Below are 24,915 nucleotides of genomic sequence, written 5' to 3' on the forward strand. Positions count from 1 at the left end.
TGGGGAGAGGCTAGCCTGGGCCTGGCAGTCTCTGTGGGGATTCCTCTGCAGCTCCACTTGGGGGAGGGGAATGTGGCTGCATCTCGCTAACAGTCGCCCAGCATCCCTGGGAACAAATGAGCAGGTGCTTTGGGTAGGGCTGGTCCCAATGAGGAACAAGAAGGCTGCAAGTTCAGCGGATGAATGGCTGTGTGGTTTGAGTTTATCCAAATGAAGATAAAAGGGCTGATTGGCGGCTCGTGTTCAGTACAAAAGTAAATGGGATCGAATTCTTCTGCTTCTCTGGCTCTGTTCACATCTGTGCTTTTCTGAACCAACACCACGTGCCTGGTTCTTGGGAGAGAAGCTGTAGTCTTGAGAGGCAGTTAACAGCTGAGACCCGGGGTTTGTGGGAGAGAGATGTCCGTCTTCTGGGTGGGTCAAGCTGGGGACATGCTCAGTGGGACATCTCTAGAGGTCGGAGTGTAAGCTGGCTTTCCTGTCCTCTCCTGCTCTGCTGTCTCAGAGGCTTTTCAGCTTGGCTGCTGGAAGCTCCAAGCTGATGATGAGGGAGTGTAAATGTCAGCGGGATCCCAGTTCAATCAGAGCTGTGGAAAATAAGTAGTGAGGCCGGCTGAACAAGGTGAGCTTAGAGAGCGGGAGGGGCAGGGGGAGCTGGGGGACATTGGGGACCCGGCTGTGGTGGGGTAGAGGCATGTCAGGGAACATGAGCCTGGTGAGTCACCAAGTGTCGGGGGAGACAGAGAGAGATGGGAAGGAAATACTTGTTTTCTTTTCTCAGCTTTTCTGTGACTTAAAAAAAATGTGGTGTCTCAATTTTTGTTTGGAAAGGAAAGAACAGGAGGAGGCAGCTGGCTGGGGTCTTGATCCGTGGTCATGGCGGGTGGTTTATCTGCTGGGCTGAGATTCTAATGGAGTCTGACATTAGAGAGGGTCAGCAAGGCCGAGAGAACAGAGCAGGGCTGGTGTGTGTGTGTGTGTGTGTGTGTGTGTGTGTGTGTGTGTGTGTGTGATGTATTTGTGTACTGTGTGTGTGTGTGATGTATTTGTGTGCTGTGTGTATGTGTGTGTGTGATGTATTTGTGTACTGTGTGTATGTGTGTGTGTGTGATGTATTTGTGTGCTGTGTGTATGTGTGTGTGTGATGTATTTGTGTGCTGTGTGTATGTGTGTATGATGTGTTTGTGTACTGTGTATATGTGTGTGTGTGTGTGTGTGTGTATGATGTATTTGTGTTCTGTGTGTGTATTCTACTGACCACTGCAGCTGGAGTGAAGTAGCAGGGTCATCTGGGGGTGCGTGGGGCTCACGACACTGCTTGATTAAGTCCCTCTCTGCGTCACTCAGGATATCTCAGAGCTGGTATCTGAAGATGTGAGATGGAGCAAGGCATGGACGACACAAGCAGGTGACAGTGTTGGGAGGACCCATGGCTGCAAAGCAAGGGTGCACTGAGCTAGCCTTCTCTCTTTCTGTCTCTGTCTTTCTCAGGCAGGTTCTGTGGTGCAGATTGACTTTAAACTCACACTAGTTAGCTGAGGATGTGCTTAAATTTCTGGTCCTGTGCCTCCACCTCCCGAGTGCTGGGAATACAGGTGTGTGCCACCATGCCTGGTTGGCAAGGTGCTAAGAATTAAGCCTAAAGCCTCATCCACGCTAGGCAAACACTCTACAAGGCAAACTTGATCCTCTCTCCCTTTTCTCTTATAGTAGTAGCACAGGGACAGGGATAGGAGATTATAACTGGAATAGTTTATTTAATAAGATATGTTCATTTGCATGTATGTATTTAAAATAATTCCATCAATTGAAAAGTTTTTCCTTCTGTCTAAGGAAAAGAAATAAACAATAAAATGACATGAAGTAGTTTAATTAATTACTATAATAAAATTCAAAGCTATTCATGCCTCATACATTTTGTCACAGGGGTCTTTCCTGGATACAATGCTTGGCTTGTCACACCAGGTCATCTCTGGCACAGGTGCTGCTGTCCTGGGCCCGGAGCTGTAGCCTCTGTGTTAATGGCATGTGAGCAGCCGGGAGACCAAAATCCCTCTGCCTTAGCTGTGGTGCAAAGCCTCAAATCATCATTTCATGAGGCTGAGGTGTCCTCAGGAGCATGGCATAAAGCTAGTTTGGGAGCCATAGTTTGGGAGCAGGTGTGCTGTGGGGACATGTAGCAATGCCGGGCCCCACGGATAGTTTCATAGGCTGTAAACTAGTCTCGTGGATACCACTCTCACCAGTGGATTTGGCATACTGAAGAAGGCCACCTTTCTCTGACTCTCATGAGTTCCCTATGTCCTGGAAGTGCTGGCCCAACAGTGCTCCCAGAACTTGACACTTGAATCTACTCACAGGGCAGCATGCTTTGGGGACTTGGCCTTTCTCTGGGTAGATGACACGTGCCCTCTGGCCACCACAGCTTTCCTGTGAGAGAAGGATAGTCAGCGTAAACTGGCCCATGCCCAGGTGGCTTTTGTCACCTCTGTACATCTCCACTTCACAATCACCATCTTCCCTGGGTTTGGTCCGTTTTAACATGTTCTGACCTTCCCTCTCCTGCCGCCCCGCCTGTGAGAGTGTGGTGTGTGACGGAGGCTGTCTCTCCTTTCCTGGCTTTGCGTCTCTGCCACGGCCTTGGCGGTCAAAGCTGTAGGCCCAGTCCTGCCTGACATGTCTCTAGATGTCCTGCTGCACGCCGTGTACCCTACTGCGGCTCTTTTTTTTTTTTTTAAAGATTTATTTATTTATTATGTATACACTGTGAATGCCTGCAGGCCAGAAGAGGCACCAGATCTCATTACAGATGGTTGTGAGCCACCATGTGGTTGCTGTAGTTGCTGTAATTGAACTCAGGACCTCTGGAAAAGCAGCCAGTGCTCTCAACCGCTGAGCCATCTCTCCAGCCCCCCACAGTGGTTCTCAAAGCTCATTTCTAGGCTGCCTGGTTTGTGTTTGATTCTATATAACAACAACAGCAACAAAACTTCTTAAAAAGCTGGCTTCAATTAAGATATGGGAGTTTGCTTCTCATACTGAAGTTTGGTAGCTCCAGTCAGGCAAGTGTCAGAGGCCAGCATCCTTGGTCTTTTGTTTCAACACTGTTCAGTTTTATCCTGCATCCTTTTATCCTCCTTGATTCACAGCAGCTGCTGGAGCTCCAGCCATCTCCCATGGGTGCTAGGCAGGAAGAGAAGGGGAAGGAAGAAGGGAGGGAGGTCCCCTCTCCCAATGGAATCAGCCTCTTTACAGAGATTTTCCTGGAAACTCACATTCAGCAGCTTTTGCTAGACACAAGGGAAGTGGGAAATGCCACTTTCCCTGGCAAGTTGCTGGCCAAAGGAAACCACATTCTCAGAGGAAGGAAAAGGAAGAGGTGGACTTGGGGTGGAGACAGTTGGCATCTTCTGCCACATGGTGCTGTTTCTCTCCTCTCTCTCCATTGCCTTCCTGGGGTCCCCTGACCACGGGCCCAGCTCCGTGTGCACGCCACACTGCCTGCTCAGTCACTCTAAAGTTCTTCTCTTTGTTTTGGTTCCCCCTCTGCCGCCTCTCCCAGAAATCCCAGGAGGGCCGGATTTGGTATGCTGGTTAAGATGGGAACAGAACAGACCTGGTTCGCTGGACTCTTCATCCGTGTGGTAATAAGCCAGCCACTCAGCATGAGATGGAGCTTACAGCAGTGCAGCTGTGGGGCTTGGATGAGTGGAGGCCTGGAGCGTGCTCAGCTCAGAACCTGGCACAGTGAAGATATTAGTATGTTAGTCGCTGTTGTTAGTTTGGAATGGGTCTTGTTAGCATGGTTTTCGTTTACAGGGATCATCAGCCAATGACCTGTTTCTTTCTAAATAACTCTTATTCAGTCAACAAATATTTGTTGAGCATCTACTATCTACCAGGCTCTCCACAGTCTCCTAGTGTTCCACTCTGAGAGTGGCCTTCTATGGGGAGAGTACCCTTGTCTGGGTGAGACTCCTGGTTACAGAAACGCACCCATATAGTGAACAGTCTGTGGCCCAAGCCCCTCACATACACTCGGGGTGCCTGGGCCTTTCAGGTGCTTGGTATGGTGCCCCAGGGGCGGACTTATGAGCTGCATCGGTCCCACATCCAGTCCTTGGGCCTGAGCTGTATCCACTGCTCCTCTGCTGAAGGGCTTAGAGAGAGAGAGAGAGAGAGAGAGAGCTGTGTCCTTCCAGGTAGGTTGTTTCTTCTACAGGGTGTGTAGAAATCAGAGTTTAAAGCAGGGTGCAACTGCTTTGTGTTTCAGATTAGGGGTGCCATGCACGTGGGCAGAGCGTGCACACAGCTTTAGGGGTGCACAGACCTCAGTAACCAGACCTTGGGCCCCTAAGAGCTGTTCGACATTGTCAGGAACCACCCAAAGCAGAGATGCCTATGTTCTCCAACAGGCAGGGAAGGAAGCCTTGCATCACAGGTACCACAGGTATGGTGGGTGGTTGGGCTTTCTTGCTCCTTCTGGGTGGCCTGGGAGATGCACAGACCTGAAGTAAACGTAAGAAGCCAAAGCAATAGTTCCCAGCATCCTCAGGACAGGTTCTCGCTCTGTCCTCTTGCAGTGAGTGGTCAAGTAGTGGAATGGTCATGAGTGAGACCTGCTCTCCTGTGACACATGATGGCTTGCTGAGATGGTCCAAAGACTTCTTTCAGCCGTGAGAATGCAAGGAATGCTAGGCTGTGGGCCTTGACCTTCGGCTGGAGCTAAGTCTGCTGGGATGCAGTCGGCTCTGTGCCTAGGCTCTGCTGTGGCTCTTTCTGCCCGACGTTCTCCCACCTATAAAGGGAGGAGAAGGCATCATTGTACCTTTGCCGAAAAGCCAGAAACACAAATAGAAAGGATTACACACCAAAGGCTGGCCTAACAAACTCTGAGGGAGCCAGGGGAGGGGCATGAGGTTCAAGGAGAGAGGGTAAGCTGAGAGTTCTCCCTGGGAACAGTCAAGAGCCCAGAAAAAGTCACAAAGGTGAACATGAAGCTGGTTCAACAGAGAAAAACTCACCCGGAAGTTATTTTCCCACCCGAGACCACCTGCATGTAGGTCTGCTCTACCCTGTGTAACTTCCACAGAGTTCTGGCCCTGTTGGCAGTAGAGAAAGAGGTCCCATGAGAGTTGCTGGCTTTGTGGAGGGACATCTCTCCTATCCAGAGAGGGAGGCAGCAGAAAGGACACACAGGGCATGTCTGAACAGGCCCTCACAGGGTGATTTCTGAGGCAATTTCAAGGTCATGAGAAGTAGGAAAGTAACAATCAATCTGTGTTCTGAACCCCTGGTTCATCTCTCTGCAAGGGATGTGTCTGCATTACGGGGGAGGTGATGTCACATCAAGCCACAGCCAGCTTTGGTGGGACACGAGGGTATCCTCGGGATGTATGGAAATGATCCCGAAGGCCACCAGATTGCTTTCCCGAGTACCTCTTTGGACTTGAAGGGATCCCTTCCTTTCCAGGGATTTTCATCTGAGAAGCCTGTCCTCATGGTTGAGCCTGGAGCAGAGCAGCTCCACAGTGCCGGTCAGTGCCGGGGTGCCCAGGTACCTCCTGGTGATCCGGGGGACATAGAGTGGGGTTAGGGGTTGGCTTCATCCCAGCACCCCCTAGATGGCCTGGGTTTGCCATTAGCCTCTGTAGAAAGATCACACCTTGAGCACAGGGGCTGGGTACGAGCCTGTAACAGCTCTGTACCTCAGTCTCCCCACCTTAAACACATGCTTCCTGGTTAAGAGGGTGTGACTCACCATGCCACAGGACAGCCACCGGGGTAGCCAGTTCTGATCAGATAGTTCCTGCCACGTGGATGCTGAGCACTCCAACTTACCTCGTACTGACCCTGGGCTCTGAGACCTGCACCAGGCTCCAGCCCCCTCTTCTTTTGCTCAGTTCTACTTTCTCCCCCAACGCGCGCACGCACGCATGCACTCCCCAAGCACTTTTCTCTGTGGGATGTGCTCTCCTGGGACTCCGTGAGGCTCTTCTCCCCATGTTTGGTTGCTCCTCACACAGGTCTGGAACCCTCTCTCAAGTCACCCTGTTGACAGTAGCCTGTCTGTCCCTGTCTCTCTTGGTGGCTATACCTTTCTCTGTTTCCTGATCGGCATACATCCATTTCTGACATCTTGATGGTTTTTGGTTCCCTACCAGACTGAATCATTGCCCCTTGCCTTGGTTACCACCTGCCCTGGCCTGGCCATGCCCAGGGCTAGATCAGCAGCAATGGACAGCACTAGTAATTGGGCAGGATGTCTGAAGATGCCTCCACACACTCGCTCACCACATCGCCTTAGAGGTCCTGGGTTACTTGTTATCCCCATTTTACAGAAGAAAGGGAGGCGCAGAGAGGTTAGGTAATAAGTACAGTCAGGATTCAACCCAAGACCTGGCTTTCACTTACACATAAACTTGTTGGGTTTGTGGTAGGCCAGGAAAACAGGAGCCTGGGCCCCAGAGCCTCCTCTTGCTATGAGAATGGACGGTCCCTACTGGCCTCAATCCCCCTGACTGCCTACAGCCCCTCGGGGCCACCGCTCCTCATTCTGGAGGGGTCCCTCACCAGTGAGCGAGGACAAGATGACCCTATCCAGGTGGAGGGTTGATTCTGAGAGGAGCGCCGGGCAGTTCGACCAGCACTCATTCCCACCTCTGCCTGGGACTTGTCAAGCAAGAAGCAGATCACCCACAGGCTTCACACTCTGACACCTCGGGCCCTGGGCAAATTATCCCCTCCTGCCCCGCAGGCCCAGGAGAGTCTGGGACACAGCCCTCCCGCCTGCTGGGAGAGAACTGAGGGCTCAGCAGCCACATGCTGTGTTTTTCATTTGCACATCTGTGGCTCCTCATCTCCAACGCCAGGGGTGGGGTGGGGTGGGGTGGGGTGGGGTGGAGGGGGGTGGAGGCTTTGCGGGCTCTCTTTGAGACCTCTCATCTAGCTCTCTTCTCTTTCTCTCCCAGTCAGTGTCTTTTTCTTCTTCACTCCTTTTGCCCAGTTTTCTGTGTCAGTCAGCTTTCCATCACTGTGACAAAATATCTTAAGAAATTAAAAAGGATTTGTTTGGGGTCTTGGGGTTAGTAGACGGTCACGTGATCCTGCGGCTCTGGGCCTGTGGCAGGCATGGCATGGCAGAGCAGATCTGCGTGGTCTCATGGAGGCTAGAAAACAGTGAGAGAAGAGGCGGGATCCCAGTGTGCCTTTCAAGGACCCCCCCTCAGAGGCCCTGTTTCTCAGTGGCATGTCACCTAGCCGCAAAGCCTCTTGCACACAGCCCTAGGGGGCATTCAGATCCAAATTACTGCATTCTCCCAGCTCTGTCCCCATCTCCTTCTCTGGGTCTCTTTGGCCTCTAGCAGAGGGCAGTGTCTGTACTTACTGGGCACGGATGCTCCTCCCCATGGCCACAGCCATCACTTCCTGCTGTCCCAGCTGATAACTTGGGGTTCTGGTCTGGGACTCTGGGTTCTGTTTGGGGTTTGCTTACTGGTCATGTGAGAATTTTTTCTTTGGCCTCTGGCTACTCCCCGGGGTCAGCCATGAGGCTAAGTGAATATATCTCACCTGGCTTTGACTGCTTCTTAATCTAATTGAATTGTCAATCAAAAACTAACCATCTCTAGAAGGTCAGGGGCCCTCTGTGTTTAGCTTTCCCAGAGGTAACCATCATTCACACAACTCATGGGGACTGGACACAGGCGCCCTGGGTGTCATTTATTCTGCTGGGCCTCTGAGGTAATGGCCTTGGGGTGAAATAAGGTCTCAGGGACTCTGAGAAACTAGTGACTAGTAGCCGTGAATCATTCTGCGTACTTCCCCATCACAACTTGTTCATGCTAAGAGGCTGCATAAAGCAGGCTTAAGTGTGGTGATGTGTCTGAAATCGGCTTTCAGCTGAAGCCCTTTACCACAGGAGCCCACAGCTTACCTCTTTGTCTTTCAGACCCACAGGGGTTTAGGAGTGACAGATCCGGGGCGGCAAGAAGTCCCTAGACAGTGCTCATTCCAGATAGTGACTAACATTCTGTTCTTCCTTGGCATAGCTGCTCAGTGATTCTCGTGCCATTTTTGATAAGAATACGTCTAAAGTGTATTATGTAATTACCCGGGTTATGAAACAGAGAGTCTTGAGTGCCATGTGACCTTGTGCTGATGGCTCAGTGTCAACATTGTGATGGCTGATCAACACAGTGCTGCTTGGGATTTCACCCCCTGGCTTGGGATTTCACCTCCTGCCTCCAGTTCATCTGTCACTACCGACATGTGTGTGCTTCCGGAGGCTTCCCCACCCACCTGTCCATCACTTTGACGATTCTGGTGTGCTAAGCCAGCAGAGCAGAGTGGGTTAGCTTGTGGACTCTGCAGTCAGACAGCCTAGGAAGGTCACTGAGCCTCTATTACAGTATCTGGAAAATGGACGTGGTTCCAACACCCTTTAAAAAAAAAAAAAAACTTTAAAGCCTGAAGTGGTGGCGCATGTCTTTAATCCCAGCACTCGGGAGGCAGAGGCAGGAGGATCTCTGTGAGTTTGAGGTCAGCCTGGGCTACAGAGTGAGTTCCATGACTCCACAAAGAGATACTACTTCAAACAAAAACCAACCCCACAAAATAAAATAACTAAACTTTAAGGTGCTGAGGGTAGAGCCCAGTTGTAGACTGCTCGCCTACCATTCACAATGCCCTGGGTTGATCCGCATAAACCAGGCTGGCAGTACACACCTATGATCTTGTCTCTCAGGAGGATCACAAGTTCAAGACCAACCTGAACTACATGTGACTAGTCCTTAAAAAATACCTTTAACCATCACTATAATACATCTGTTTTTCTAGTGCTCAGGAAGTCCAAGCCAAGGGTCATTTGGGGCAGCTTAAGACACTCATGGAGAGAGACTGTCCTAGAACACAAACGAACCAAACAAACAAACAAAAAACAAGATAAATGAATTTTTAACAACCATCACTGTGTGTTAGGCTGTGTATTTATCTCAATATCAAAATACTTGCTTTGTATGCTTAAGGATTTGATTTCCAAACCACAAAAGCAACCAGCATGCATGAGGTCCTAGGTCCAGTGGGAGGGAATGAAACCAGTCTTTAGTTTTTAGGAGTTTCAGGTTCCTAGCAAAATTGGGAGGGAAGGAGAGGCTTCTTCCCACAGCCTCTCTCCCCACTCACTCTCACTATCCTACATCCATGAGAGGGCTGCTTTTGGAAGACGTTTCAAGGATTAAAGAGGGTGTGTCTATAAAACGCAGGAAACATGTGGCACAGTTCCAGACATGTAATAGATGTCACAGTGACGAACTTAATCACCAGCAGCACTGACAGCAGTGACGACGTTCGTGACCGTGAGCAAGGCCCTCGGTGTTTGGGACTTGCCAGGTACCATCTAAGCACCTCATTGTATTGGCTGCATCTGGACAATGGGGATGAGGAGATCTAACCCCAGTGGAGGAGGCCCAGCTGCTAGCTGCACCCCACTTAGAAGCTCAGTGCTGTGGGTCGTGCTCAGCACACGCCTGTCCTGAGACTCAGAGCCACCGTGTGCTCCCTGGACTTCTTGTGTATGTTTTGAGCTGGAATCTCTGTGGGTTTGAAACAAGAAAAGGAGCTGATTAAACTGGCTCTGGACTAGACAGGGAAGGTTGGGGTGGCTGAAATCCAAGGTGTGTCTTTAATGCCCAGCAGAGGCAGCAGGGCCCAGGGAGATTCAGGACTAGGGACAGCTCCCTGCTCAGCTGATTTCAGGCTGAGCTTTGGAGGGTCTAGGCATATATTTGCCCCTGTGGCAGGATGGTTGTGTGCCTCCTGGAGATGATGAGGTGTCTTCTTTTCATGAGGGTCCCCTTGCATGTTGTGTTGAGGGGACCAGGGTGACAACTGCAGACCCCACTTTCTGCCCAAGATGCTTCTGAAGTCAAGGCTCTAATAGGGACTCTGCTCTTCTACATGAAGGCATGGCTTTTAGTAACAACAACAACAACAACAATAACAATAATGATGCTGAAGGTAGGCAGGATGAGAGGAACATAAACACTTTAGAGCTCAGTGATGCTCGCTGGCCTCTCTAGTAGGCTGCTCCTTCTACGACATCTGTCCTGACACTGGCTGCCTTGCCACACTGGCCAGCGTCCCAGCTTCTTCCCGAAGAAGCCCAGACTGGCAGCTGCTGTGGCTTGGCCACTTGCCTGTATAGACTCCTTCCTTAGTACAGCCTAGGTTCTACTTGCCGAGCCCTGTTGCTCCTTCCCTTGGCTTCTGTTCTTCGTCAAGTGCATTAACCCTTGCTTCTCCGTCCCAGTGCCATCCAAAGAATCTTCCCTCTAAGTCCAGATGGGCTGGCTGGGCAGAGGAAGAGGCAGCAGGGAGGGGTCCCTATGCTGGGCAGTGCATGCATTCCTCAATTCTCCAACCCCACATCCAAACACTGAGCAGTGTGTGAGATGGGTGGGTCGACCATCTGCAGAATGGTTTCTGTGCCCCAGTGCCAGGCTGGGAGTGTGTGCATAATTGCCCCGTAAAAGCATCGCTGTGTCAGAAACAGAACAATCTACCAAATGTCGTTTTGCTAAAAGCCAATTTGCTGAAGGCAATTCGTGGAATGGCCGATTTGTCCAAAGATCGATTCATCAAACTGACTGGCTTCTTTAACTCTCTGGTGGGAGTCTCCTGGCTTTTTTTTTTTTTTTTTTTTTTTTTTTAATCGCAGTATTAAAGACCTACTCTATTTGTCTCTGCCCCAGCTCTTGGTGTTTGGACTGAGGTGAGCCTGACTGCTTCCCACTGCAGCTGCAGGGAGCCAGGGAGGCAATAAGGGATCCTTAGGCCACATGACAAGGGAAAGCCAGAGTCTTAAAGACAACAAAGAAAGGTGTTGGTCCCTTGTCTGGCTGACCTGTGGAGAGGTGATCCAGAAGAGGGGGACCTGTATCCTCCAACCTCCTTTGAAGATACTGGTGAGGGCCTTGCTTAGACTCTGGGGGTGAGGTGGGGTGCCAGGCTCAGTCTCAGAGCCAACAGATGCTTGGTCTCACTCAGGCTACTTACTATGAGAAGCCCAGGGCCCATGCAGAGCAGGTGGTTCCCCCACCTTTTTTGAGACAGGGTCTTACTTTGTAGCCTTGGCTGGCCTGGATCTTACTATAAAGACCAGGCTAGCCTCTAACTCACAGAGATCCACCTGCCTCTACCTCCCAAGTATTGGGGTCAAAGGTGTGAGCTCCAGTGCCTGGCCTGTGCTCCCCTCTTTGATAGTTTTACCCTTTCTTCATTTTTCAAGCTTTCCCTCTGATGGTTGTTGTCTTACTTTATAACAGAACCCGGGAGCTACTTTCACTCCTTCCTGAAACATGGTGAGGAAGGCTCTGGGACCTCTGCCAGCTGCTCCCACCCTCCCTCCCACCCTCCCTTCCACCCTCCCTCCCACCCTCCCTTCCCTTGTCCTTGTTTTTCTGAGGTCTGTGTCCTCCAGTGCCATGTTCCTGGCCTCCTGTGTGACTTGGAGTCACATCCCTGGAGCCCAGCACAGTGTCTGTTCTTCAGGGAGCTGTGGAACCTGACCGTGGAGATTGACAGCAGAGACCCTGCGAAGTGCAGTGTCTTCACCCGCAGGGTTCAGTGCTCCTGCCCGTGGTGCCCACTTCCTAATTCAGCCTTTGTGGACAATTGTCCAAGTCCCTTGTGGCTTTTGGTCATGAACTGTTCCTGCAGTGGACAGTTTTCCTCCAGCCAGAGACCGTCCCCAATCCCGACAATTGTGAATACAGCGTCTCCCAATGCATCACCTTGAAAGACTTCTCTGTAACTGGTCTCCAGGTGATGGGGGAGGGTGGCACAGGTGATGGGGGAGGGTGGCACAGGTGATGGGGGAGGGTGGCACAGGTGATGGGGGAGGGTGGCACCGGCCCTGTTGAAAGTCTGCAAGCAGCAGACACCAAGTCAGCGTTTCCATTACCGCTTTAAAGACCTTGTATTGAAGTGTAATGTGTACAAAGCGAAAAATCCCAGCAGTGGACATCTTGGTGAATTTCCACAAAGCAAACACTCCAGTCAGCAGACTTGGAGAGATGAAACACTAGAGTACCCAGCAGCCCCTTGTACCTCCCTCTAGTTACTCATTTACATTGCCCAAGGCTAGCCATGATCCTGGCTCCCAACAGCAAGGACCAACCTTGCCTCCTTTTGTCATGATATAAGTAGCACATGTGGTATTCAGTCCCCTACCCCAATCCAGTAGGAGAGACATGTGATTAACCCTGCTGTCCACAGAAGCATAATCCATAGTAACTTATCTGCAGTCCCCTGCTGGCCATGGTGGTGGAGCTGAAGCCAGCGTTGTCCGGCTAGACCTCGTGTGCCTTCTCTGCATACTGCTTCGTTTTCATGTATGGCCTCCGTTACCCTCACCCTGTGGGCCTGGGGCAGCCTGTTGAGGTATCTGGGACAGGGTTTGCCTCCTTCAGTCATATGCTTACCCAGAACTGAGCAGAACACTGGGGACTTCCTAGGCACTCCACCGTGAGGAGGGCACTCTTTTTTTTTTTTTTTTTTTTTTTTTGGTTTTTCGAGACAGGGTTTCTCTGTGTAGCTTTGCGCCTCATCTGGGACTCACTTGGTAGCCCAGGCTGGCCTCAAACTCACAGAGATCCGCCTGGCTCTGCCTCCCGAGTGCTGGGATTAAAGGCGTGCGCCACCACCGCCCGGCTGAGGAGGGCACTCTTGATAGAAAGGACGGCCTTTTCCACATCCTGGTGAACGGGTAGCCTTGCCCTGCTCTGGTAGAGATGCTTTGGCTCTCACCACCACCTCATCATCCACTCTCACCACCTGGCTCTGTGTTCGGGCAGTATGGTTGGGACCCAAGCTTGCCACTTTTTGATCAACAGAATAAAAGGACAGAACAGTTCAGTGTCCTGGGTGTCCTTCAGTTGAGTGGGACTCTAACGTCAGAGCCCCCTTGCCTTGGAGGCAAGTCAGCTCATGAAAGAAGGCTGCTTTGTGGGGGGACCTCTTCTGGGATATTAGTTTTGTGGGTCATTGTTCACAGCTGCCTCGCAAACAAGACAGTCAAGTCAATATCACGGGGTGGTTTACGGTGTAGTTAGCCAGGCTACCTAGTGCCTTTGTTTGGTGAGGTTTTTTTCAGTCTTAACGGTGGTGGTGGTGGTGGTGGTGGTGGTGATGGTGGTGGTAAGTGGTGGTGATGATGGTGATGGTGGTGTGGTGATGGTGGTGGTGGTGGTGGTGGTGGTGATGGTGGTGGTGGTGGTGGTGGTGGTGGTGTGGTGGTGATGGTGGTGGTGTGGTGGTGGTGGTGATGGTGGTGGTGGTGGGGGGTGATGGTGGTGGTGTAGTGGTGGGGTGGTGGTGGGGTGGTGGTGGTGGTGTGTGAAAGCTGCACATGAAGCTGGTGGCAGAGAGGGAAGTTTCTGCTGATGCCAATGCCTGTGTCTATTGGGCACTCAGAAAACAGGGGAACAAGAAGAAAGACTCAAACCTGCCACTCTGTGGCGATGTCCTAACTCCCCCAGGAGCCTGGCATCAGGAATCGCCTGTGACAACATGCACTGTCCTTTAGGGCGGGGCTCTTCCCCACTGTGAGAACAAGGCCCAATTCCTCGATGAGCAGAGAGTGGGCAGCCTGCTCCTCCTGACACCCTCCGGTGGGTTTGTGCTAAGCAGAGGTAAAGTGTCTCCCCTGACCCCCACCCCGGCTGCAGTGCAGAAAGAGCCTGCAGAGTAAACGAAGTAGCTGCTGCCCCTACCTCCTGTTCCAGCATGTGCCAGGGAGAGAGGCCAGTAGCTGCTTTCCTTTCCCCTCACTAAAGCCCAGGTGTCGGACCCCTGCTGCTTTGAAGCGATGTCTGGCTGCAGAGGCTGCAGTATGCACTGCCTGGGGACATCAAAGCCTTTAATACTTCTCTCTGCTAGACGTAGCCCTCCAACTTGAATGTGCTCTAGTTTGCTGTAGATCTTGCTAAATGCAGAAAATCTGCCCATCCAGCGGAAGAAAGGTGCTGGCCCAGGTACCCGGGCTGGCCTGTTGAGCGCATTGCCCCGGGTTCCTGGTAGCTGGTGCCCTCCATGTAACAGTATGAGATGATGTTGTGTGCAGGACACCAGCCACCTGTGGCACGCTGAGTAAGGGTCACACCCCCATAGACACTGGCAACTTCCTGGTTGGAGTCCAGCTCCAAACTGATAGGAAGCCACCTGGAGCCCCTGGCGATTACCAAGCCCGAGGCTCCGTGTTCTGTAGCTGGAGTTTTCTCCAGTCCCACTCAGACCCAAATAAACACACAGAGACTTATATTACTTACAAACTGTATGGCCGTGGCAGGCTTCTTGCTAGCTAGATCTTACATCTTAAATTAACCCATTTCTATGAATCTATAAATTGCCATGTGGCTTGTGACTTACCGGTACCTTACATCTTACTTCTCATGTTGGCGATGGCTGGCAGCATCTCCTGACTCAACCTTCTGCTTCCCAGAATTCTCTTCTCTCCTTATCCCGCCTATACTCTACTTTCCTGCCTGGCTACTGGCCAATCAGTGTTTTATTTATCAATCAATCAGAGCAACACATTAGCAGCATACAGAAAGACATCCCCAGCAGTGTTCTTATCACAGAGCCCCCAAACAATGACCTAGCAGCAGCTTTGCCTGAGCTCTCCCATTCCTCTGCTCCAACCATGACAACTACTTGTGCTTTCTGAAGAAGAAGTCAAGCCACTCCCTACATGCTCCTGGAGCCAAAGACTTGTACAAGGTGCTCAGTGCACACCTGACTGGCTTTGCTGTGCTCCGGGCCCAGGTCTACAACCTGGCAGTCTGCTGATAAGGAAGCCATGGATAAGGTGCCCTGGAGCACTGGGTTGTGCTGAACCTCCCTATGGCTTGAAGAGCAACAAAATAAAGAGCTTTGCAGTGGGGCAGCAGATCCATGTCAGAGCCCGGAGCCCAGGCTGGCCTTGGCTGGTGCCCAATGCCCTGCCCTAACTGGGCCCCACTAATCCCCTCAGAGGCGATGTGCCTGCTGAGACCAGCTAGAGGTTAGAACCTAAAGGGGATTAGCAGTGAGAACATGGGGTCCTGACCTTGGCTCCCCTGCTTGTCGGAGTGTGGAAGGAGGTTGGAGCAGGCACTTGGGAGAGTGTCTAAGTCAGGGAGAGGCAGGAGTGGTTGAGTGCCCATACCCAATGGGCATGACAGGGGGTAGAAACTTGCCTCCAGAGCCTTGGCCCTTGGGAATAGGATACAGGCTAGACTGGGGGTCTCTGCCTACAGGACCCTTACCATACTCCTTAGAACAGACTTCCTTCTCTGGAGGCTCCCAGGATAGACCCTTACCTTCCTCAGTGGCTGTCCAGATCCCTTGCTGGAAGCACAGTATTTCATCTGGATGTAGGAAGGGAAGCACAAGGCCAAGATGACATCATCCACAATGCCAGTTTCTTGTGTGGAGCTGCTCTGCCTTAGGGACCATCTGCATGACAGAGCGGGCGCAAAAAACCCCAAAGCACTGGCTGGGCACTAGGGGTTCCAGCAGTGCAGAGACTTCTGTCTGACCCAAGTCTTTCCTCCCTGGGGTGGCATCCTGTCCCAGTCCCTTGCTCTGGCCAGGATATGAGAGTGTCAGCATGGGAGTCACTGAGTATCTTCATTAGCTGAGTTCAGTTAAGGTTATGGAGGCTTTGCAGTGCACCAGCCCCGGGATATGCTGCCTTTGGAAGATTATGGGTGGTAATTAAACATCCATATGTCAATCCAATACACTTGTATTTGCTGAAAAAGGAAACTGGCGTGTGTGTGTGTGTGTGTGTGTGTGTGTGTGTGTGTGTGTGTGTGAAGGAGAGGGAACAATTGGAAGCTAGGGAAAGGGAAAGATAGAGGGTTTTCTAGGTGCAGGGCTGCTCAATACCTCATAATGCAGGTGGCCCAGTCAGGGCTAGCTGAACCCTTCCACCACGGCATCCAGCTGTGGGTGTTCTCCACCATGGCATCCAGCTGTGGGTGTTCTCCACCACGGCATCCAGCTGTGGGTGTTCTCCACTATACCTTGGCTTCCACATCCTTATCAGTAACTTCTTACTGATCTCCAAACAGGCTCTGCTCTGCACCTCCCAGCCAGTGGTGAGGGTCCTGCCCCTGTGCTTGTGAAGCCTGAGTTCTTGGCTCTCTCTGAGCACACGTGTGGTCTCTGCTGGTTGAGATTTCCACATCACCAGGACCAGGCCATGCTCTGCTCTCCCCAGGGACCCCTTATTTCTCACACACATGTCTGGCCATTCTCATTTTGAGGGTCCTGTGACCATCATGGAGGAGGGTTGGGGAACTTGAGTTTGAGGATGACAGAAAGCTGAGGGCTGGGCTGTGGGGATTTCCACACGGGCCATGTGCAAGCGGAGACGAGCAGCTTTGTCTGGGGGTGGGTGGGTGGGGGTGGTAGTGATGACAAAGACAAGAAACGTGTCCCCAGACAAGTCAAGTGCAGCAAAAAGTGAGACCTGCCTGGCTTTCAACGTTGCGGCTGTGTATCAAATCCAGGAAAGGCCTCTGGTGCACCCTAGTGGCCACTCTGGAAACAATTGTGAGGCCTTGGGGAAAGGAGGGACAAAAGCCCCATTTTCTGAATACTGATAAATGGAAATGAGGTTTAAATGTTAAACCGTGCACTCACAGGATTTCCACCAGGTCCTGCATGACAGACAATGTCCATCCTACAAAGCCCTCTGGGCTCTAGGGTCCCATGGCTGGTGCCGGCAGAAGCAGGTGAACCCCTACATCTTCCCGCTCTCCCCCTTGCTCTTCCTCTTACTGTCAGCTCCCTGCACTTTCTTGAGGCTGCCAAGGCTTGCCTGCTCCCGCTGCCCTTCATGCCGCCTCTCCAGGTTTACAAACTGTTCCACTGGTCATTTAAATAGGAGAGAGGCTTCCTGCTGTGGACTGACTGGCCAGGACTGGCTTGGCTTCTCAAGTGGGTTACCTCCGCATCCACCCCAAAGCTCTCAGTGTCCCACTCTACCCGCTCTGTGCTCTGGGAGCTTTCGTCCCAGGCAGCGTCCACCAGCTTGGACCGTCATCCTCTCCGGCCCATCTTAGCAGGCTCTCTCTTGACCCCGTTGTTCCAGGCTATGCCAGGCCTGCCAGCTGCCCTTGCCTTCGTTCCTTGGTTGGTTGCTGGTATGAGCGCTTGCAGAACTGATTTCCTGAGACACACTTTGACACAATGCTGTGATAAGAAACACTCGAAACCCATTTATTATAAGGATCCAGTGTTACTGCCGAGGCCATGCCGCCATTTTCCATAAAGACTCCTGGGAGAATTCTTGTCTCAGCTGAGTGCCCAAACAGCTGTACTCCTGACATTCGGATCCATTTAGACTACACATCGATCACGTGTACTGCTGATCCCCCTTCACTGGCTCTTGGGAAGCACTGAGCCCCTACTCTGCCCTGGTTGGTAAGCCTGTGAATCACATGGCATACTCAGAGGACCCACCATTGATTTCTCTTCTCTTTGCTGAATCCTCCTGCCTGCTCCCTGGCTGGGTTGTAAATCCCTGCAAGCTACTGTAAAGTCTGCATGGAACAGGCTTGGGCTCAACTGATCAGCTAATCAATACGGATAGCAAACCTCCTTGCAGGTCTGAGGGGGGGATTAAGGGGCTAATGCATGGGAGAGACAGCCCAGGATTCTCTCTCAGGCTCTGCCTGGGGGTGAGCTGTCTGATGTGCTGTGCTGAGGGGCTTCCTGGAGTTGCTGCTCCCCTATGGACCCCCACATTCTCTAGGGCACCACCTCCCTGCCTTTGTCTTTTCTAAACAACAGGCCTTCTTATCTCCCTGCTCCCCTGTGGGTTGAAGATGCTAGCAGTTCTACTTTATCTTCTCTCCACCTCCCACATGCCTCTGGTAGTGGTGGTCCCTCACTTTAGGGATGTAAAGGGCCCCAAAGAGCCAAGCCCCTCACCGATCATGTGTCTGAGTCTATTCATGCTACTGTAATGAAATACCACAGGGTGGGTGGCTTATAAGCAACAGAAATTTATTTCTCATGGTTTTCGGTGGCAAGGCTCAAAATTTGGTGTGTGAGGAGGGCCCACTTTCTGACTCACTGAAATCAGACATCTTGTGTCCTCTTACAGGGATGGGGTAGACAACTGTTTAAGGCACTTTGGTTCTTACAGTTTTTACATTGCATTAATTTATTGACTGGGGGGGGGGTTGAGGGAGGGTGCATGTGCCACGGAACACAATCTGGAGGTCAGAAGGCAACTGTCAGGAGTCAGTTCTCTCCACCCCCATGTGAGTCGGGACAATCAGGTTCCTTAGGTGCTTTTCACCTTCACACCAGCCCTCTGAGGCTTCTTTCTATGAGGTGCCAATCCTGTTCCTAAGTGCTCGGCCCTGGCATAGTCCTCTCCTGAGGGCTCCACCTCCTAGCACCACCATTTCTGTAACTAGGCTCCAACACAGGAATGGGTAGAGGTATACAACACTCAGGCCACAGCGTGTGTCTCTGAGCCCTCACATGTGGGGGACCCCATTGGTGGGGTGCTTAGAGAGCATTTGGTCCAGTCCATGCATTTCACACAGGAGAAGAAGAGGAGAAGCAGTGTAATGGAGTGTCTAACACTATGTGGGTGCAGGAACATCTAGTGTTAACACGTTCTATCCCTCCTTTCCACAGGGCTCTTAGGGGTCCTCACTTCCCGCAGACATTTCTCTTGAGCATCCTTTAATTGCCCACGGATGGCTGTATCATTAGTTGCCCCCCAAAACAAACAAACAAACAAACAAACAAGACAAAAAGGAGAGCTGGTGATCTGAGTTCTGCAGTAGTTGCAGAGGGTTGGGGGGGGGGGGTCAAGCCTGGGGTTCTCCTGCAGTTGCTGGGGTCATGGGTGATGGCAGGGAGCCAGCTAGGGCTGCGTGGTGCTCTGGGCTGTGGCCTGGTCCCCAGGGGGTCCAGGCTTCCCTGTGCTCTGCTGTCTGCAATCCCCCAGAGTAGATGTGGAATTAGACCCAGCCTAGGTCATGACTGGGTGGGATACTTGGATCCGTCTCCTCCAGCAGTGACAGCTCCCTCGCCAGCAAAACCAAGAGGAAGCCAAGAACAACCAAGGGCCATGGAGAGCCCCCTCCTATGCAGCTGGGGTTCAGCCAGTCATGGGGGGGGGCCTGCTAGAGCGGATCACAGCTACTGGGAGTTTCTCTCTAACCATCCTCTGCCCAGAGGGGAGGTGGCTGGGGACAGAGTGTCTGTCTGTCAGGACAGAAAGCTCCTATCTAACTCCATGGTTTGTTCATTTAGTCACAGTTTACAGAGCTGCAGGAGCCCATCCAGAAGCTGGAATGTGGTCACCAGGAGGCCACTGGCCTCACTTCTCACCATGGCCTCCCTGACTGGTAACCTCTCTCTTTCTGTTTGTTCCCCAGGGACCTGAGTGAGAATGTCCTCCAGGCTGTGCCCAGGAAGGCTTTCCGGGGAGCCACAGACCTCAAAAATCTGTGAGTAGAGGCCTGGGTTGGCCATCCCAGCAATATCCTCGTCTGTACCCTGTGTTCTAAGCCACCCTAGAGGGAATTGGCAGTGCCATCCCTTGCTTGTGATTCTGTGTGACAGCCAAGCGTGTGCTCAGGAGGTATGCTCTGGGGACAGGGTTGAGGAGCGTATGAGCCATGGGGTGCCAGGACATGTTCCCAGCCTCTGGTTCTCTGGTGCCCTCTGATTCTTTGGGTTAAGAGCTGGGTTTAGTCTCCTTTGGTTACACGGCATAAGCTGCTGGAAGTCAGTCAGTGTCACTGAACCTCCATATATTGTTCAGGAAAACAATGTGCCCTCCACAAGCTTATTCTGAGGTTGAAATGAGATGTGGAAATGCATACACTCTGTGGAGCACTATTTAAATGCAATGGTTTATTAGTATTCAAATTTATTCCGGTCCAGGCTTACCACCTCCTGAGGTCTGGCTACAAACAGAAATGGCAAATGCCTGGCATGCTTGTCACACACACCCCTCCCATGCCTGTAGCAGACATTGGTAATCGATCACCACATTCTTTCCCACTGAACTCAGATCACAGCTTCCGTTCGCTCTGAAAGCAGCACTCCAGGTAGCCAGCGCTAGCGGATTTCACTTGGCATTCAGCAGAGTTCTGGCTGCCAGGCCCTGCTGCTACTTCTCCTGGGTGACTTTCATTTGTGGGCCGCCAACACACTCTAGGTGGTCTCCAGAATGTGAGGGAAGGATGCCTGCTTCCCAAGGGCATACAGGGCTGGGTAGAGCAGTGTAATAGGACTTTTATTTCAATTTATTGTTTTAACTGAAAATAAGAAGTCAGCTTTTATTAATAGCTCTACTTTGGACTGACACACGCATAACAAATGATTGATGCTATGACTCTCCTCTTTCAAAATGTTCAGCCCCCTGCTCTGGGCAATCTTCCCCTCCTTATAGTTCACCTCTGCTTTACAGACAGCTGGACAAGAACCAGATCAGCTGTATCGAGGAAGGGGCCTTCCGTGCCCTGCGGGGACTAGAGGTTCTGTAAGTAAACCCAGGGCAGGCCGTGGCTGGGGAGCCAATGCAGGGGGTCAGGGTCACACCTTAGCTGCCGTGTAGATCTACTGCCCAAAGTCCTCCCAGACAGGGGTGTTTGGCCGCTTCCCACTGTGGAGGCTGAGAAGCGGCTCTTCCCCGCTTTGTGTATAAGCTGCCCTTTTCAGTTCTGTCCCCTGTCCTCCCAGACTTAGAGTCCGTGGTGTGGCAAGGGTGCAGTCACCTGCCTGGCTCTGGACCGTCCCCTCCACCTTCCCACCCAGAGCAGGGCTGCTCCCCCTCTGGGTAACTTGCCACACCTTTCCTGAGGGCCTCTATGTGAGCAGATGGGTCCTGTCTCCTGTAAGTCCTTGCTGGGCAGGTGCTAAATGGTCTGTCTGTCCCTTTCAGGACACTGAACAACAACAACATCACCACCATCCCCGTGTCCAGTTTCAACCACATGCCCAAGCTTCGGACCTTGTGAGTCACCTGGGCAGTGGGAAGAGGGTGTGCGTGTGGGTGGGGCTGCCCTCCACAGCCCAGAGGCCAGCCAGGGGTAGCCTGGGGTCTGCACTTGAAAGGCACCCAATACCTCCTGTGCTTGGTTTTTCCTTAGACAACAAATGACTTGGTTTTGTCCTTGAAGTTGAGGTGGGTGATCTGGGCCAGGGACCATGTGAACTCTGAGAGATGAAGCCAGGTCATAGAGCAGGCTGGGAGAGAAGGGAGCCAGGAAGAGTTCTTTGCAGCAGGGAGCAGTCCTAGGTTGGGCCTGAGTGAAGTACCCAAGGCCTCCTGCCCGGGGAAGGGAGGAGGCGGCTGCGGACGGATCTGGTGGAGTTCTGTTGCTGGGAGCTGCTGTCCTCCTGCCCGGGGAAGGGGGGAGGTGGCTGCGGACGGATCTGGTGGAGTTCTGTTGCTGGGAGCTGCTGTCCTCCTGCCCGGGGAAGTGGGGAGGTGGCTGCGGACGGATCTGGTGGAGTTCTGTAGCTGGGAGCTGCTGTTCTCCTGCAGCCGACTGCACTCCAACCACCTGTTCTGTGACTGTCACCTGGCCTGGCTCTCGCAGTGGCTGAGGCAGAGGCCCACCATCGGGCTCTTCACCCAGTGCTCCGGGCCCGCCAGCCTTCGGGGCCTCAACGTGGCAGAGGTGCAGAAGAGCGAGTTCAGCTGCTCAGGTGGGTGCCCTGCGCGCGGGTGCCGTGCGCGGCCTTCACCTGCTCCCACCATCTGCCCCACGGCTGCTTCCTTCTGCCCCATCCCTTGCTTGTGGTAAGCACCGGCAACCACTCATCATATCTCCACCTCCTGCCCTCTGTCACCTCCTCTCTCTGCCCATCACCTCTGGTCGGTGTCATCTTCCACTCCTGCTGCCGGTCTTTTTCCCTCCGCTCTCACCCATCTCTTTTGGTCTGTATGTTTTCTTTCTTGACTCCTCTCCTTCCCCCACTTAAGCCTCTGTCCCTCTACTCTGCCCGCTTCTCTCCCAGTCTCCATACCTTCTCCTTTTCCTTATGCAGTCACCTCTCTTTCCTCACCTCCCTCCTTCCCCCTCAGTTCCCCCTCTCTCTCCTGTGGCTCCCCTTGGCTCCAGAGAGGGAACACCAGGACTCTGCCGCTTCCTGGGTTCTATGCATTTGTTGTTGCACATAAAAACATGCTCGAGGGTAGATTTACTAATGATGTTTTCATAGTAAAGTGGAATACTACTCAGCAATTAAAAGGGCTTAATAAGTACTTAAGTACTCAACAAAGTGACTCTCAGGGGTTTTTATAAACAGAAGAGACCCTCCCTTGTGATTGTGCTTAAGTGACATTCACAAACAAGAGCCACAGATCTTTGGTGCTGCATCTCAGAATAGCAATATCCTTAAGGAAGGGAGGGGCCAGAGGGAACTTCTTGGGGATAGAAATGCACCCTGTCTGGGTAGTGTTTCAACCAGCTGTGCATTTAAAATGGCGAGCCTCATGTAAGTTATACCACAGTATTTAAAAGTGTGAACTCTGAAATCACACAGTGGGCTTGACCCTGGCTCTGACACTTAGTCACTGAGTGTCGTGGGCACAGGCGATGATAAAATGTTCCTCCATGGGTGCTGCAGGAGGGTTCGTGTGCAACTGCATGGACTGTACTAAACATGGTGTGGGCACAGAGCAGGTGCTCAGTGACCCCAGCTCCTGTGGATATGGGGGTCCTGGCTCAGGAGGCCGAGAGGTTTGGACTTTCAGAATTCTAGGATAGAATTCCAGAATTGCTAGCATAGGAATCATCTTTGAGAGCAGTCCGCTCTGTTCGGCCTGAGTTCAGAGAGTGCCAGGTGCCCCCGAGGACATCAGTGTGTACTCTTGCACCCTTGTGGGGCTCCTGTGACTGAGCCCCCTCCACAGGCTGTCCCTGTCCTCACCCAGCTGCAGATCTGGAGAGGCGGCAGCCGTGTAGGGTTCTCTGACATCACACCCACTGTCTCTGCAGGCCAGGGGGAGGCCACACGAGTACCCACCTGCACCCTCTCTTCCGGCTCCTGCCCAGCCATGTGCACCTGCAGCAGTGGCATTGTGGATTGCCGTGGCAAAGGCCTCACCGCCATCCCAGCTAACCTGCCTGAGACCATGACGGAGATGTGAGTGCAGGGCTCTAGGATGCAGCTCCTGCGGTTCAGTCAAGTTCTGTCCACCAGTGAAGAGCTGGGGCAGGTGCCACTCTGGGCTTCCCCAGGTTATTCAATGGCAAATGGAGAAAATTGTCTCTTGACTCAGCTGCGCACTCTGTACAAGGCTGAGAAGTTCCCAAACACCGGGAGAGGGTATCCCTTTAAGGTCCACACCCAGCCCAGTTGGATGGGGCTGCCAGTGTGGGCTTCTTATTATAGCATCACCTTGGGGCCCATTCAGCCACAGAAGGCCAGGATTCTGGGGCTCAAATCACAGTTGATATCTGTCTACTTGCCAGATTTTGGCCCCACAGATGAAGGGGCTGCAGGGTCCAACAGTTTGTTACTAAGGGTGACCCTCAGCCTTCTCACGCCTAACCTCTCCCTGCAGCCGCCTGGAGCTGAATGGTATCAAATCCATCCCGCCAGGAGCCTTCTCTCCCTACAGAAAGCTGCGCCGGATGTGAGTGAAGCCTTTCCGGGCAATCTCCAGCAGGCAGGAGGAAGAGTCTGGGCCAGTCCTGTCTTACAGCCTAGGGACAGACCTTGACTCAGCCACACCCCACCCCAGCTCGCCTGCCTGACCTTCCTGCATCAGGGCTATCGTCTGGGATGTGGGGTGGCAGGGTGGCTGTGAGGTCTGGATGGGGCCACCCGAGTCCAAACCTGGCCCATGTCTGCAGCTGCTTGTCACCTTATTATTCCAGCCAGAAGCCATTAGGGTAATGAGAAGGCAACTGGGCCCAGGCAGAATGTCTTTTCCTGAGCGGGAGGGACAGAAAAAGAGCAGCCTGTGGGTGTTTGCCTGGGTGGGCAGCTGGCCCTTCAATAAGAAGCCCTGTGCCCCGTGTGGTTGGGAGGTGGAAGAGACTAGGCCTTTAGCCTCAGGATGCAGCCACCTTCTTCCTGCTCCCTTTCAGAGACCTGAGCAACAACCAGATTGCTGAGATCGCGCCCGATGCCTTCCAGGGCCTCCGCTCCTTGAATTCCCTGTGAGTAGAGCACCACCGAGGTCTTCTGGGCCTTGCAGCTGGCCAAGCTCCTCGTGGCTCAGAGTCCTATGGTGCTCTCGGTCACAGGGCAGCACCAACACGTGACTGCACGGCCTAGTGGCCCTGCCAGCAGAATGGATGGACATCTCACTGCCAGGGAAGAAAGGAGACAATCAGCTCGCTGCTTCTATGCATGCCTTCTTTTGGAGTAGAGTCCAAGATGATAAGGCCAACTGTGAACGGTGCCCATGAAGCCGTGCAGTGCACAGCCCACACAGCTGTGCCGATCACAGCCCATACAGCCATTCAGTATACAGCCCACACAGCTGTGCAGTGCACAGCCCATACAGTTATTCAGTACACAGGCCCACACAGCTGTGCTGATCACAGCCCATACAGCCATTCAGTATACAGCCCATCCAGCTGTGCAGTGCACAGCCCACACAGCTGTATATGACAGCCTGAACATGAGTCTGATCATGGCTGAGATGATCAGACTGTCTGTGGCCTGGCCTGCAGAGGGTTTTTGTTTGTTTGTTTGTTGGTTGGTTGGTTTCCTCTGAGACATGAATATGGTTACCTTACATTGGACCAATCCAGTTTAGAGGTGATAATAACCCTTTCCAGTGGAGTCCTGTCTCTCCTGGGGTCAAAGCCATTCCCCTGCTCTATAAGAAATTGTATGCTGGGATCAAACACATGAGCCCCGTTGTCT

The 24,915-nt window shown here is 52.5% G+C and overlaps 1 protein-coding gene across 1 annotated transcript in view; it reads left to right on the top strand.

Annotated features, from left to right (window-relative positions):
• Slit1 (slit guidance ligand 1) overlaps positions 1-24,915 on the top strand; it is a 156,975-nt gene that overhangs the window by 82,638 nt on the left and 49,422 nt on the right. Inside the window, exons 5-11 of the mRNA XM_059258140.1 lie at positions 19,452-19,523; positions 20,492-20,563; positions 20,966-21,037; positions 21,572-21,729; positions 23,031-23,178; positions 23,600-23,671; positions 24,129-24,200. Of these exons, the coding sequence (XP_059114123.1) occupies positions 19,452-19,523; positions 20,492-20,563; positions 20,966-21,037; positions 21,572-21,729; positions 23,031-23,178; positions 23,600-23,671; positions 24,129-24,200 (666 nt within the window). The remainder of the gene's footprint in view (positions 1-19,451; positions 19,524-20,491; positions 20,564-20,965; positions 21,038-21,571; positions 21,730-23,030; positions 23,179-23,599; positions 23,672-24,128; positions 24,201-24,915) is intronic.

Source organism: Peromyscus eremicus, chromosome 1 (genome assembly GCF_949786415.1).
Source record: "Peromyscus eremicus chromosome 1, PerEre_H2_v1, whole genome shotgun sequence".
Lineage (NCBI taxonomy): Eukaryota > Metazoa > Chordata > Mammalia > Rodentia > Cricetidae > Peromyscus > Peromyscus eremicus.